We start from the raw sequence: 15,291 nt of genomic DNA, 5'->3' as shown, positions 1-15,291 counted from the left end.
TATATATGTGTATATATATATATGTGTATGTGCAGTGAGCACAGGACCCAATACAGAAAGTCGGGCCCTCAGGCTACTCTAATGAAGTCTGTTTCTGATTGTTTGGTCAAAAATATTCACACCAGTGGCCTGCTGGAGGTAATTTTTTAGGGCTCTGGCAGTGCTCATCATGTCCCTCCTTCCTCAGAGGAGCAGATACCATTCTTGCGGATGAGTTGCGTATCTTTTACAGCCCTGTGTAGCTCTCCTAGAGTAACTGCCTTTCTCCTGGAGTCTCCTCCATGCTCTTGAGACTGTGCTGGAAGCAACAGTGAATCTTCTGGCAATAGGGACATATTGATGTGCCATCCTAGAAGGAGTTGTACTATCTGTGCAACTTCATCATGCTACCAATAGTGAGACTAACCCTAGCCAAATGCAAAACTAATGAGAAAATACATTAAAAAGATGGTTGGGGGAAAAAGGCAGAGGCCTCCACCTGTAAAACCATTACTGTTTTGCGGGTTGCCCAATTATTGTGTCTCTAGTGCAGGGGTGGGCAATTCCAGGCCCCGAGGGCCGGTGTCCCTGCAGGTTTTAGATGTGTCCTTGAACCAACACAGCTGATTTAAATGGCTAAATTAGCTCCTCAACATGTCCTGAAGTTCTCCAGAGGCCTGGTAATGAACTAATCATGTGATTCAGGTGTGTTGACCCAAGGTGAGATCTAAAACCTGCAGGACACCGGCCCTCGAGGCCTGGAATTGCCCAACCCTGCTCTAGTGCATCTGCTGTTAATGCCATTAACACCGAAGCAGGTGAGACTGATTAACAACCCCGCTCTGCTACTTAAATGACCAGATCAATACTCTGGAAGTATAACTGACTTGATGCTATGCTCTGATTTAAAGCATGGGACCATACTTTGAAATAAATGCAGAGATTAAATAATGGACATGTTTGGTAAACTGCATTCACTGTCATGATTAGAAGTACCAAAGACATGATATTTATTATCATCAATTACCTTAACAACATATAATATTGTCTTTGAGTTGAGTTCCATTGTAAAAATTGTGTTGTATTGTAAAGCAGTACTGCAGTCTAAAGCATTGTTAGGCACACCAGTTGTTATCCATTGCCATTCAGAGGTAGCCAGCCCTGAAGATTCCTTTTAGAAGCAAGTGTCAGCACTCAGCAGCTATGTCATTAACGATGCTGGACAGTTATTTTGAATGTTATTTTTAAACAAAGATGAATGGAGAGCGATAACTTTAACTGACTGGTCACTAGGATATAAAATCTGCATATATAGAATCAGTGGTCACATTTAATTTTCCAAGGAAATGAATGATACAAAAAATACATAAAACTTTGACATTTTTGGTCCTAAATGAGGTTTAAAAGCTTTTTTCTGTCAAGTTATACTTCTACTACATATGCATCACTAACAGCTCAGTTCCGAGTGCAGACACGGTTAGCGTCTCAGCCCATCAGAGCTCAGAGAAATAAGTGTGACAATTTTTGCAACCAGTAAAATAAGAAAGAGAAAAAAATATAAGTAACTACTGTCTTTTCTGAGATAATTAGAAGATATGCCTGGCTCTATATAGTTGAACCTGGGTCAGGGTTTGGTGTCTGAGTGCAGACTTAAATATTAAACTGCTGGATGGGTTTACACGATTTCTGTTTGTTCCTAAACAAAGCTTAACTAAGACAGACTGGTAAACATTTCTTGCTAAACGTTAGGATATTGACATCATGTTACACTAACATGTTATTCTTCCATCCACAGTTTATATATTGACAGTGAGTGATAGTTTTGGATCTAAACTCTCGGCTGGGTTTGATAAGGAAAATCCTCAGATCACAGAGCTGCTAGCATTGCTTTAGGTTCTTGGCCCTCTTCCGTTACGTGCAAATATTTTAAAGAGGCAAGGAGCTCTTTGCCCTTCCACACTATAAATCTTGGTTGGCTCTCTGAGTTCAGCCCACAAACCTGACAAATCCTGACATATTTTATGAAACGCTTTTCTAAAATGACCTTCCGTCTGCTCGAGGGCTCCCTCAGCGCATCAGTGCAGACTGTTTTCTGTCAATCTGCCTACCAGGTTTAGTTGTTTTTTTGGGGGGTTTTTTCCTTGTGGATTGTTGAGGAGCCAAATTGACTGTAATAAAGAGATATTTCTTCTCCTTTGCTAATTGCTCATTTTTATATATACCAAACTCAGGCACTTAAACTAACAAAGCTTGGCCTTTATCATATGTCAGGTAAAATATGAAGCTTTTGGAAATCTGAAAATAACTTTGTCAGAGGACTGTAGCCATTACATCCAAAGTACAGTGGAAAGTTGTGAGTTAAGTGGGAGAAGATAGGAAACAGCTGGTGAATGAGTACTTTCCATGTGTAATGCATCTAATGCAAAGGGATACACTAAGAAAGGTCTCTGCCTCAGTGAGTAATCTAACCTCAAATAAGTAATCATACAGTTAGAACCATAAGTATTTGGACAAATACAGAATTTTTATGTTTTTGTACAACAATGGATTTTATAACAGCAAAGATGTGATTGAAGTGCAGATTTTCAGCTTTAATTCAAGGGATTCAGTAAATTTTGCATTAACTGTCTGGGAAATAAAACCATTCTTACAGTCTTTCATGTTTAGATGTTGTTCAAAAGAAATTGAACAACTGACTGACAAGAAATGAACTAATGAACTTGCATTTTGTAGCTGTTCACTGGACCTCTCTGTATGAGGCTCAATACAATATCCCAAGACTTATAAACATTTGCATGTTGTTTTGTTTTCTTTTAATTAACTTTACAGTTTGTACAAGCTGTTTTAATGTATGTATAATTCTCAGCAAGAACAAAAAACAATGAAAATGGTGGGGGCTAGGCTACCGAGAGGTCTCCGAGCTTGAAATGAACACGTAGAAACCTTCAAACAAAATTCAATGAGATCTTCCACTGTTACCCTTTTAACATGATAAACATGTATTTGGAAAAAACATGTATGTATGTAAATATATTAAAAATTGTTAGTAATACCATTAAATATAATTGTTATTATTATTTTTAAAATTATTGGGGGGAAAAAATTAAAATAACAAAAACAGCTACTTTAAATGTAAAAAAGAAAACAAAACAACATATTATTTTTATATATTTTAAGACTATAATTTCAACTGAAAGAAATGTGTCATTTTCATCTAGACACCTGGAGTGTTTTTGACTGTTTCTACTTTACTCTTGTCATTTGCAGCTGATGTGCTGTCCCAGGCACTTGAAAGTCTCTATATAGAACTGATGAATGAGGAGAATCGAGGGCTGTTCATCCACTATGGAGGAGTGCAGAGGCTGCTTTCAGTGCTTCAGGGGAGTCGCACAGGGCTCAACATGCCTATAGACATTCTGATGAAACTCAGTGAGGAGTCCTGTAAGTAGGCTTGTTTTGTGGTAAACACTTTTAGATGAATGGTTATGGCGTGGTGTTTTTTTTTTTGTTTGTTTGTTTGTTTTTCTCAATGCAGCTCAGAGCAAAGACAGGCTTACAGTAAAAGGCTTTGGCTTCCATTGTAATTTTATTTTTCCTATTTTTAGTGAATATAATGTGGTGACTCACAGTTTCTGCAACTTCTGCAGCGTCCTTCTGGTACATTTAACCTAAAAGGGTCAATGCTGATCAGTTCATGAATGTTGATACATGTGCCTGCTGAGTAGCAGTAGTAGTAGATTTGCATTGAGTAGCAAGACGTTTTGCATGCCAAATGTTTTTGGGCATGGTAGTAACCCCAAGTTGCTCTCTGATGCATCCATCAGAGTATGAATATGTGTGAATGTTAGATAGAAAGCACTTGGGTAGAAAAAGCATAGAAATAAAGTGCTTGTATGAATGGATGAATGAGGCAAGTTTATATAGAGCACTTTGAGTTCTCAGAGTTAAAAAGCGCTGTATGAGAACCAGTCCATTTACCATTCAGTCATTGGTATCGCTCACCCTAGGAAATAATTAAAAAGTGGGAATTTGATACATGAATACTATCTGTTAATGTGAATAACTGTAGTCTATTTATTTAAATGATTGTACCTTACACTACAGTGATAACAAAAACAATTTCACGATTGAAAACATTCTTAAATCTAAGATACTTGGTATTTGCACAATGTTAGAAGATATTAAAATCTATTGATGCTCTGTTATCTGACAGTTTAATGCTGTTTGAGGTGGTCCTTGATTTGTTTGGGGTGTTGTTTTTGTTTTTCTTAATCCAGAATAGTTTCTTTAAAGGTATCAGCAATTATATTTTAAAAGAACATTCACAAGGGAAGCAAGGGGCAGCAACATGAAACCATAGACCGTCACTGGCATTCACCAACTCCAAGCAATGACAAGCAAAATAACCACAGACAAACACAAAGTGAGCATGTTCTGAGTGAAACTTTTCTGAACTTCAAGGTGAAACTTTAAAGTAACTACTAATCATAGTGAGGGCTACTGTTGATTGAAATGTTACAGGGTGGTAAAGACATTAGAGAGTTACCTAGGCAACTGGACCTTGGAATGTCCAGGACCAATAATTAGCTACAAACCAATGCCCAGTGAAAGAATGACTTCCTGTATGGACATCCCATAATATTGGTAAACAATTAATTATTTAACAAAGATTGAGTGCTTAAAAAGCAATAATACAAGTCTTTTTTTTTTTTCTCTCTAATCCACACAGTCAAAAGTGTATATATACTGGCTCAATCTTTTAAGGCCTTTTAACATCTCAATAGTGATCATGATGGACTATAACTGGTAGTTTCTCTTTACCAGCTTTACCAATTGATTGACCAATAGATTTGCACAAGTTGGGAAGGGCACTTGAAGCCATTTCTAAACAATTGCATATGAGTTGTTTAGATGTGTCACCAATTTGCCAAGGTCTTGGAGAGAACACCTAAATTCTTACCCTTAGATGAGGCTCAGGAACAACCAAGGCTCAAGCTTGGAAGGAATTGGAAACTGTTGGAACACCAGTGCCCCTGTCCACAGTAAAGTTGGTTTTATATTGGACTTGAGAGGGTGTTGGCCAACAAAGAAGGCACTAAAGACCTCAGTAAATGTCAGGCTTTCAAAAAGCACTGTACCAGCTGTCAAGCATGGTGGTGGTGGTATCATGCTCTGTGGCTGTTGTGTGGTCAGTGGTACTGGTACATTTTAGGAAGTGGGTGAAATCATGAAAATTAAGGGCTACATCCGAATTCTTCAACTTCTTCTGAACTCAGCAGCTACACATTTAAAACTGGACGTGTCTCGGTATTCCAACATGACAATGATCGCAAACACACATCAAAATTGGTTTTGGAATGGATAAAGCATGCACATTTTCAGCTGCTGGAAAGCTCCAATGTCAACAGTGTTGAAAATTTATGGATTATGCTTTAAAGCAGAGTCTGTCCCAGTAAAACGACCCAATTAAATGTCCAAAAAGTCCAAAAAGAGTGGTCAGGGGTCCTGATGGACAATTAACGAAATGCTAGTAGGGGTTGAAAGACTCCAATTACCATGAAATTCATGTCCAAGATGAGTGTATGTAAACCTCTGACCACAACTGTTTTTCATATAGAAAGTGCTTTTTCCTATTACTATTATAGGATGAGTTTTCTAAAAGTGTACAGTTTGTTCATTACAGTTGGAGGAAACAACACAGGAAGCTTGTGTATAAAACATGTTTCGAGATGGTAGTAGTCGGTCTTTTCTGTTCCCAAAGGCTTTAAGCAAAAAAAAAAAAGTGATGCAACACATTGATAAAGAAGTCCCTCTCCTGACTTTTCTAAAAAGGTTATTTTAATTCAATTTAAAATAAGCACATTTATATTTTCACCATTTCCAATAAAATGTAGAGTTCATTTTTTAAAACATATTGCATTCTCTTTTATTTAGATTCTGCTGACTTCTTTGAAAACAACTTTTTAAATGGATGGTTCAAGTTTTATCCAGCTTATGAGCCAATTTTAAAACTGTATAATTCATATTGCCTAAAAACTGGTTTTGATTGACAAAGCTGCTGTGATTACTTTGCTAGCCCTGATTTATAGACTGCTTTGAATATCACAATTTTCTTTGAGTTAAAACAGCCCTCCTGGTGTATCACTCCATATATTCCCCACATAAAAACCACATGTGAAAAATTACGTTGTTTTTTTCTTTTTTGTTTTTTTTCTGAACTTAGATCAATCATAACTAGTGGTCAGGCAATAGATCTGGAAATCGTGGTCATAAAACCTTGGACCCCTACCACTTTCTGTCTTACTTATTGGAAGACAAAAGAGTAGATGGAGGTGGACAAGGTTAAGATACCAGCTGCAGTGTGTTTTCATGGAAGGGTGAGTTCAGCAGGGTTATGAGCCGTATCATTTAAACTGCTGCATACTAATAAACAGCAGGACCATATGCCAGAGGCGACTGGGGACTGAGGTCTGTGTGTTTGTATGTGTGTGCAGATATTTGTGTGTTTCAAGGGGATTGTAAGCCTTGCGAGACTTGCTAATTATTCTGTTTTACAAGCAGTAATGAGGGGAGATGGAAAAGGGCTGAGGAAGAGGGGGAAAGGTTTACACCTTAAGGTTAGCAATAAAAATAAAAAAAAAAAATGTAAAAAGGTCCATTTATACACAAATGTACCAAACATATGTGGTCAAATCGCCTCTTCTTGTACAGAGGTAGTCACATTCCCTACCAGTAACTCAATCTTTTCAACTATTAACCCAGCATAGCTTTAAATAACAGGACCTTGGGGAGTTTTGGTGATAACACTGTTTATTCTACATTTGATTTGACTATATTAAAAATAATTGTCTTATTGAAACATATAATTAGTTGGAGCCTTGTACCTTCTGCTTCACCGGTGGATTATGTTTGTCTGTGTGGGCCATGTTTAAGCTTACATTAAAAGGCTGGAGTTAAAGGCAGTTTAAAAATGCTTAAATTTGAAATTTGTCAAATGTACCTATAAACTGTAAAATGAATACCAGTAGTATTCATTTTACCATAGTTATCCATAGTGATTTTGAGGGTAAGATATTGTTGGAAAAAGACTGACCAATCCATGTTTCCCTTCTTATCTTTGTCATATTATCTTTCTATCTGTCTGATCCTTTCTTATCTAAGCCCGGTGCTATTCTTCCCCATCCATCTTCCGCTGTGATTTGATGCCAGTGGCGCTGCTTCACCAGCCAAAAAAAGTCCCTCTGTTGCTCAGATTGTATTCCCTCGCTGCATGTGTGTTTTAACACACAGCTACTTTTTCAAGGAGCGGGAATGTGACTTTTAGCAGAAACAAATGTTTGTTTACTCGAAATCGTCTTTATTTTAAGGTCAACGTTTGCTGTTATTAATTTAAGAGATCTACAGCTCCCATCTGTGTGCACTGGTGTTGTTGTCCTTTGTTTCATCTCCCTGTGTGAGTTTGTGTATGTTTGAGGTTTGAGGTCAAAGTTAAAAGTGACAATATGGAAATACAATGTTCTAAGAGACACTCTGACCAGCATATGTGTTCCTGTTTTTCTGTGTTATTCATGGTTTGTTGGTGTGTTCGTGTAGTTTTCTTGCTGACAAAATTAAGATGATAATTCCCATCTCTTTAGAAGTTTTGACATTGAATAAAATGTGTTGCAGATCATCAGAATTGATTGCCTTGATAATATCCTGTTCTCTTTGCTTTTGTTGTTGTGCTCATAGGCTACTTAAATTCCTTTCTGGATGCATGTAGCTGTGAAGAGTTTTTCCAAACATCCTTCTTGCTTCTTAAAAACCCTCATCTGGACCTCCCATCTTTGGAGAAGTTCTCCATCCTTCTGCAGAAGCTCTCCAACATCAGGTAGACACAGTGATGTCCATATTAAACATGGAAGCATTTCTCTGGGCGTGGCTAAAAACTACCTGCCTGCTTGGATTCATGTGTTTACGTTTGACTTCATGGATAGAAATATTTAATAGCCAATCAGCATTTGAATAGAAGATTTAGTGGAAGTGAACATGTTTTGCAACATTTATTTTGTGGATTGTCACGACTTACTCCAGGAATACACGAGATTTGTCTTTGCATTTTCAACATGGATTTGTTCATCCTTTGCACAGCTTCAGGTCACAGCTTTTTGTTTTTACCCTGGATATTGGATGCTCTTTCACTCTTTTTCAGTCCAGTCCTAATACTGCACCATTTTTAGAGGAATGCTTTCTTTTATTTATTGGGTTGGAGATCAGTAGCAAAAGTTTTATGGAGTCTTTCATAAAATTTCTCATTTCAAAATTCGAAATGTTTGGTTCAAATCATCATGAGTCTGTATGAAGTAGGATTGGGAGGAAGGTATAATGGCTTTGTCATGGTTTGGGGTTGCATTTTAGCTTGTGATCCCAAATACACTGCCAGTGTACTAAAAGTACACCTCAATAGAAAGTGACACAATCAAACACTGTCAGTTATGCACTGGCCTCTTCAGAGCCCAGACCGCAACATTATTGAAGTGGTGTGGGATCATTTTGACAGAGAATGGAACAAAATGCCGCCAACATCCAAAGAAGAGCTTTGATTGTGCTTCAAGAAGCGCATTTAATGTTGGAGAACTATTACCGAAGATAACTGAAAGAAATTACAACAAAGCTTGGCTATAAAAGCTCAGGCTGTGTCGAATAATACATTTGGTCATAACAAATATTGATTTTTAAGCTTGTTAGAATGTTGTAAACGCTAAATTTGCTTCTTAGACCCTGTTTTCATGTACATTTACAGGTTTTATTAAATCGCTTTCAGCTCCCATTTTCCTTAAAAGATATAAAGAAATGAGGGGTGGGCGCAAGACCTTTTCACATTACTAGATTTTAAGGGATATGTTTGCTAGCATTTAGCATATTAGCAGTCTAATAAAACAACCTAAACAATGTCCCAAAACGTCTTATGTTGTGCCATGGAGCACTAATTTGTATTTTTGATATGCAACATTGGAGGCTAGAGACATAATGTGAAATTTGAAACAGCACAGTAATGGACTTTGTTCACAGCAGGTAGAGACAAACACTTTGTTTTTCATTTTCTTTTTTAACTTTTTCCAGGAAGAACCATCATCTGTTTGAACTTTCCTCCCTGCATCTCCAAATAGAAGAGCTGCATCACAAAACCAAAAACACACACGCTTTCCTCTGCCTGAACCTTAGATCGATCCTCCACAACATTAAATAATACAATTCTCATCGTGTTGGTCTGCAGAGACTTATTCAAGATGACATCCCTTCTCCTTCACTATTTCAACACTTTCCCTGGATTCTGTTTGGGGTTTTTTCTTCTTTTTGAAAGATTTGCTTAAACTTCAAAAGTACATGAAAACAGCAGCTCCACCCTGGTTTACCTCAGATTATAACTGGACACATGCTTTCTTTATTAGTAATACAATGAAGTGTTTGTATTTTATTTGTCATAAGCACTTTGATTTAAAGCTGTGTATGTTTTAAGTCTCTGACCCATATTTTTCGTTTTCCAAAATGCAAATTGTTCTTTTTTTGGAGATCATAAACCCATTTTTCCATATAAAAGTGAGTGTCACTCTTGCCAAGAGAGGTTGTGACTGTAAAATGGTTTAATAGCAATAAACAAAAAGAACTGAAGCATATTAAGTTTGGATGGCACATGAAGTACTGAACCCCCCCTGTGTTTTGTATAAACTTGTCTCATTTCTTTGTTCCAGAGCAAGTCTGAGTTGACAGAGAGTAATAGTCTCAATATGAGATGCGCTAGTGGTGGTTGATGGAACGCACTGGAGCAATTACAGCTGATATTTCAAATATAATTGAGTCATTCTTTGGTGAATTTAAAGGTTATACATGCAGGTTTTTTAATATCCGCAAAGCAAATCCCCAATTAATTACGTTTGTTAAAGTGCAGACTTCTGCTCAGGTTAGGTTTTTGGAATGAAAGATTTGTGTTCTTAAATCACGTGTTTATTGTAAGATATAGACTACCATGTACTCTGTCATTGGGTTTCTTTGTAAACCCCAAAAAACTGATTTAAATTTGCACATGATTTGATTCACTGGTAAACATGACGCACTTCCTGGGAGGCAACATGTCATTTTCAGATAAAACTACTGATTTATATTGACATTTTCCTCTTGTTTCTCCCAGTAAAAATCTGAGCGTCTTCTGCTCCTATGTTTTTGTCGGTGCCATCATCTCCAAACCATACATCACAGCAGAGCTCAGTGGCATCTTGTAAATCTTCCTTTTCACTGTTGCTGCAATCCTGTCACAAATTACCCCTGGCACTCATCTCCACCCACTCTACCCTGCTGCACTCTCTTCTTCACCTCATTTGTGCACCTATACATTGCTTTAGTTTGATTGTTGAAACTCATCTACCTTCACTATTTCTACTCCTCGCATGTTCACCTACCCCTTCAAATGTGTTCTGTCCTGCTTCTGCTGACTTTCATTCCTCTTCTCTTCAGTGCAGACCTCTACCTTTTCAGACTGTCTTCCAGGAGAGACTTCCCAGAGCCCTCCTACCTGACCTCATCTGTCAGCCTCTGCGAATTAAAAAAAAAAAAAAAAAAGGTGCTCTGAGCCAATCTGTGATAAAATCCCACCTGTCCAACCACACACCTCATCACATTCTCATACACGTTCTGCACCAGCCTCACATACTTTGCTGCCACTGCTGACTTCCTCAGTTACCACAGTCCCTCTCTTGGAACCCTATCATGCTTTCTCTAGATCCATAAAGACCCCGTATAACTCCCTCTGACCTCTGTAGTTCTCCATCAGCACTCTCAAAGCAAACATCACATCTGTAGAGCTCTTTCTCAGCATTGATCATCACCTCACCCCGACTCTGCCATGGCGTCTTGGCATGGCTCATCAACTTATTCCATCTGTAGTGCATTTCTCTTCTCTTACTGTCCAGCTTCACATACAATTCACTATAAGCCTTTTCCTTTGCCACCTCTCTATGCCGCCTTCCTGTACTACTGTCTTCTTCCTTCATCTCCCACTTTTTCTTTCCCAACCCCTTCCTTTGAATACTTTACTGTACTTCCTCATTATACCACTAAGTCTCCTTGTCCTCTTTCCGTTGTCCAGAGGATACATCAAACAGATTCTTGGCAGTTTCTCTCAGCACTATGGCTGTACCTTCCCAGTCATTTTGTAACTCTTCATTACTACCCAGAACCTTTCTCAATTCCTTCCTGAATTTGGTGCAACATTCTTCCATTTTCAGCTTCCACCCTTTAATCCTTGCCTCTGCCTTCACTCACTTCCTGTTCTTGAAGTGTTACAGACTACCATCAAATTCTGCCTAATTGCAGAAAGCACCTCGCAGTGTGTATGCACCACTTTAATCTGTGTATAAAGTCATTTGTATATTTCTTTGTTACAAGGAATACCTGTGTTATATCCATCTTTGATGTTTTTCATGTCATGGGATGATAATGGATAACAACGTAGCTTTTGGCCAGTAGCTCTGTTATAAATAACCTACCTTCAAATCTGCTCTCATTCTCCTGATTCCTGCACGCTGCAGAAGGACAAACCAATAAATCCACTTACATCTACTTAAAGTCACAGGCCCTAAAATTCAAAGCTTCAGGATTTTGCTTAAGAATTATAAAGAAACTTTTATTACTGTTTGAGGTTGCACCAACAATTTTATTGATCAGTTGTGTGAGTGATGTGTTTATAGTTAGAACTATAGAACAGGTCATTATCACTCTTAAACATAGGGGCTTTAAATCATATGATATCTTTATCATATCTCTCTATAGATAGTGAGCGAGAGAGAGCGAAATTATCTGTCTCTCTCAGAGGGAGAGAGATTTTTCAATTATTCCTGTATTCCTTTGTTGAAAGTAAATATTATATGTTTGTCCCTTGATATTAAAATAGAATTAGGAGTATCAGAAGACCAAATGTGGATGAAAATTATTTATTTGCTTGGTTTTTGCTTCACACTTTTGTAAGGTCAGTACACAAAAGAATAAACTTAAAGTGTTTGTGGTAGCACATCAATATGTTCTGAATTTGTCTTAGAGAAGTCTGAATAATTTAATCTTTCGGTTCAGGCCATGTGCTGTGTGGTTAATGAAATCTCTGTCAACGTCAGCATGTTAAATCCGCTGTTTCATCCTCATCTGTCTCTCTTTGGGTGTAGTACAGATTGAGCTGGAGCTCAGCATCCATTCACTCGTCACTTTCAGACTTCGTCAACTCATCTGTTGCTTTGGCAAAGCTGCAATCTGGAGATGTTGTGCAGAATGGTAACACGTGCAGTCTGTGCCATTTAAACAGTGTTGTCAGGTTAAAACAATGTTTCTTGATGAGCAGTCAAGTTATCCTATAGGTACCACTTTTGTGGATACACAAAGACCAACATTTTCCTGTTGGAAGCAGCTGTCAGAAGATGGGTACACTGTGGTCATAAAGAGATAGACGTGATCACTAACAGTACTCTGGTAGGTGTTTAAATGATGCTTACTTGGTACTAAGAGACCCCATGCATGGCAAGGAAATATGCCCCACAGACTGAACAACTGATACTGGCAGATGGATCCTTGCTTTCATGTTGTTTACACCAAATTGTGACATCTGAATGTCAAAACAGAAATAAAGACAGAACAAGCAATGTTTTTCCAATCTTGCCCAGTTTTGGTTAGCCTGGATGAAATTTTGGTCTTCTGCATACCTTAGTGGTTGTTTGAGTTACTGTTGCCTGAAGCAGTCTGGCACCTCTGGCACTAACAACCATGTCACATTGAAAGTCGCTTTCCTAAACCCCTTCTGTTGCTCAGTTTGAACTTCAGCAGGTCCTCTTCACCGCCTCTACATGCCAAAATGTGTGAGTTGCTGCAATGTAATTGGCTGATGAGAAAAAGCCGTTAAATACCTTTTAATTACACCTCACAAAGATGTTTCTCTAGAACTAACCAAATATATCTTAAGTGTAGTTCATTAGCCTTAATATAATCTCGTTCCCTTTGTTCTACTTTGACTGTACTGTAGTCAGCATGCAGTAATAATGAATGTTAAAAAACACTGTAATTGAAAAGAATGCAGAATCATAAAATATGCTATCGCTATCTTGTGGTCTCTCTCATTATAGGCTTTACAATTCTAAGTGTTGCATTTGATTGTCTAAATCAAATGCAGTCAGATGCCAAAACATTTAGACATTTCCAACATACATATTTATTTAAAAACACAATTTTGAATTATCTCAAGCATCTTTTTCTGCTTTATATTCTGTGATTAAAAAGTGTTCTCATAGGTGCATGTTACACAACATAGTGTGATATTTAAGTGGCCAATAACTGTGTTATATACAGCTAACACAGATCTTTTCTCTAAGAGACATCTGCAGCAACGTGACTGAAACGCTCCAACAAAGGATAGACAGAACTGATGGAACTCACTGTTGCTATTTATTTCAGCTAACTTTTCATCAGTGAAATTTATTGTAGCTGACATGAATTCAAGGTGCAGGACTCTTCAAACATTTTACAGCTGTCTTTCTACACTAAACGCGATGGGCGTTTGACAGTAAAATGGATTTTGGACAGAGTATCACTCTAACGAGCCCTTGACTGCCTATGTGTCTATTCCAGGAACTGTCAACAGATGAATTATTTACGCTATGAGCCTGGTTCACACTGCAGTGTCTGGCCTGTGTTTCCTAACAGGCTCACGTCTTCGAGTCTGCCCTGAACAATATCATCTGCATGACTTTATCCTCTGAACTTGATTTATATTTGGGGGGTTTTTTAGTGGTAAAAAAAATTAAGAAAATTACCCCGAAAGTCGCCCTGCTCTGGTTTGGCTGGTAAACCTTATTAAAATGTTTTCTGGTAAGGGGGAAGCATCAGCACTTCCAATCCAGCTAAACCTTAGAGCTGAGACAATCAGCAATTTAATGTGGCAGCCCACCAAATGTTTATTATTTCCACCAGCCACAATATGTGTAAATACACTCTTTAAGTTTTAAGTAATGCAAAAAAAAGGTCCAAGGAGGTTCTGGTAATATACCTGACTGTAAATGAGCAGTTGTGTGATGAGGCAAAGTGGAACCAGCTGTCGGGGTTTCATATATGGTGGAAAGGCTGGGGTTACACCAGTTTCCAACTTTGAGTTTGTTTTTGCTTCTGTCAAATGTCAAGCCTGATTTAAACCAGGGGATTTTCGTACATATTGCTTTGCCTGGTGTGTGTCCCCGTGCCTCTAAATTTCTGTTTGTTTTTCTGGTTTTCACGATGTGCTGAAGGCCTGCATGTGATGGCTCTGACTCGTAAACTTTTTCTGTTGCTCAACATAACTGCAGAGTTGGTCAAAGGGGAAGAACAATATGAACACTATTATTTTCGAATTTAACAGGAGTCCCAGATTTATATATTTTATGTAACTGTTTTGCTTCATCCTTCTGTTTGTGAGATGGAAATAGTTACAGCAATTAGCAGGATTTTATAAAAAAGAGTCAAAGTTGGTTATGTGGTAGTGAGCTTTAGGGCTGTCTTGAAGATTTTAGGCTCTGCGCATACAAGCCATCGGTGTCCCTCTGCTTTTACTTAGTGCTAAGACGATCCCCTCCATATTCCAGGCATGTGAGTGCACCAGTCTTCAGTTGAAGAACTTTTAATTGATGTGAACACATTTATCTGGAACTCCAGACAGATTTAGTTTAGATCCATAAAAGTTATAGAAAATACACCTGGCTGGGGTCTGGACACTACATGCTCTTTGATGTGTCTGCAAGTGAGTGACAGGGTTTGGTGTGTGCATGTTGGTGTTGCTGTCTGGCAAAGGTTTAATTACCCTCATGGTTGGCACTCCTTGCCCTGAAGAAGCTTTTTATGGCTTCATCCCTTGTCATATGAAAGTAAGCCATGCCAAGTGCTTTAGATGCAGTAACAGCCCCTGAAGACAAACACACCCCTCCTCACTACTACCCATGTGTACCTACTCTGTGTATGTGTGAGGACTGGAAGGCATATTTAGTGGGAAGGACTATTTGTGGTCAATTTTGAGTATTTGAGACTAGATGAGAGAGAGACCTCAATGCATCCCCGATGCCCCAAAGCAGCATCGGCTTGTTTCCACTGCCAGCCAGAGTTTTTTTTTTTGTCTTTCAACCAGCCTTAAGATCCCATTCGCGCACACACACACACACACACACACACACACACACACACACACACACACACACACACACACACACACACACTTTATTGTTAGACTGAGGTCTATTCAAATTCTGGCACACACCCACACTAAGCAAAAGCCTG

The 15,291-nt window shown here is 38.3% G+C and overlaps 1 protein-coding gene across 4 annotated transcripts in view; it reads left to right on the top strand.

The window, feature by feature from the left end:
* Positions 1–15,128, top strand: part of LOC102290441 (coiled-coil domain-containing protein 138) — a 22,251-nt gene extending 7,123 nt beyond the window's left edge. For 3 of the 4 annotated variants that reach the window (XM_005935734.3, XM_042226235.1, XM_042226236.1), the window contains 3 exons: positions 3,247–3,420; positions 7,711–7,849; positions 9,082–15,128. In XM_005935734.3, the coding sequence (XP_005935796.1) occupies positions 3,247–3,420; positions 7,711–7,849; positions 9,082–9,208 (440 nt within the window). In that variant the 3' untranslated portion in view covers positions 9,209–15,128. The remainder of the gene's footprint in view (positions 1–3,246; positions 3,421–7,710; positions 7,850–9,081) is intronic. The other variant, XM_005935733.3, reaches the window with a different exon arrangement.
* Positions 15,129–15,291: the final 163 nt, after the last annotated feature.

This window comes from Haplochromis burtoni, unplaced genomic scaffold (genome assembly GCF_018398535.1).
Source record: "Haplochromis burtoni strain Fernald_Lab_line unplaced genomic scaffold, NCSU_Asbu1 Contig_202, whole genome shotgun sequence".
Classification (NCBI taxonomy): Eukaryota; Metazoa; Chordata; class Actinopteri; order Cichliformes; family Cichlidae; genus Haplochromis; species Haplochromis burtoni.
The sequence above is the reverse complement of the archived record's forward strand: the minus strand, read 5'-3'. Positions and strand labels throughout refer to the sequence as shown.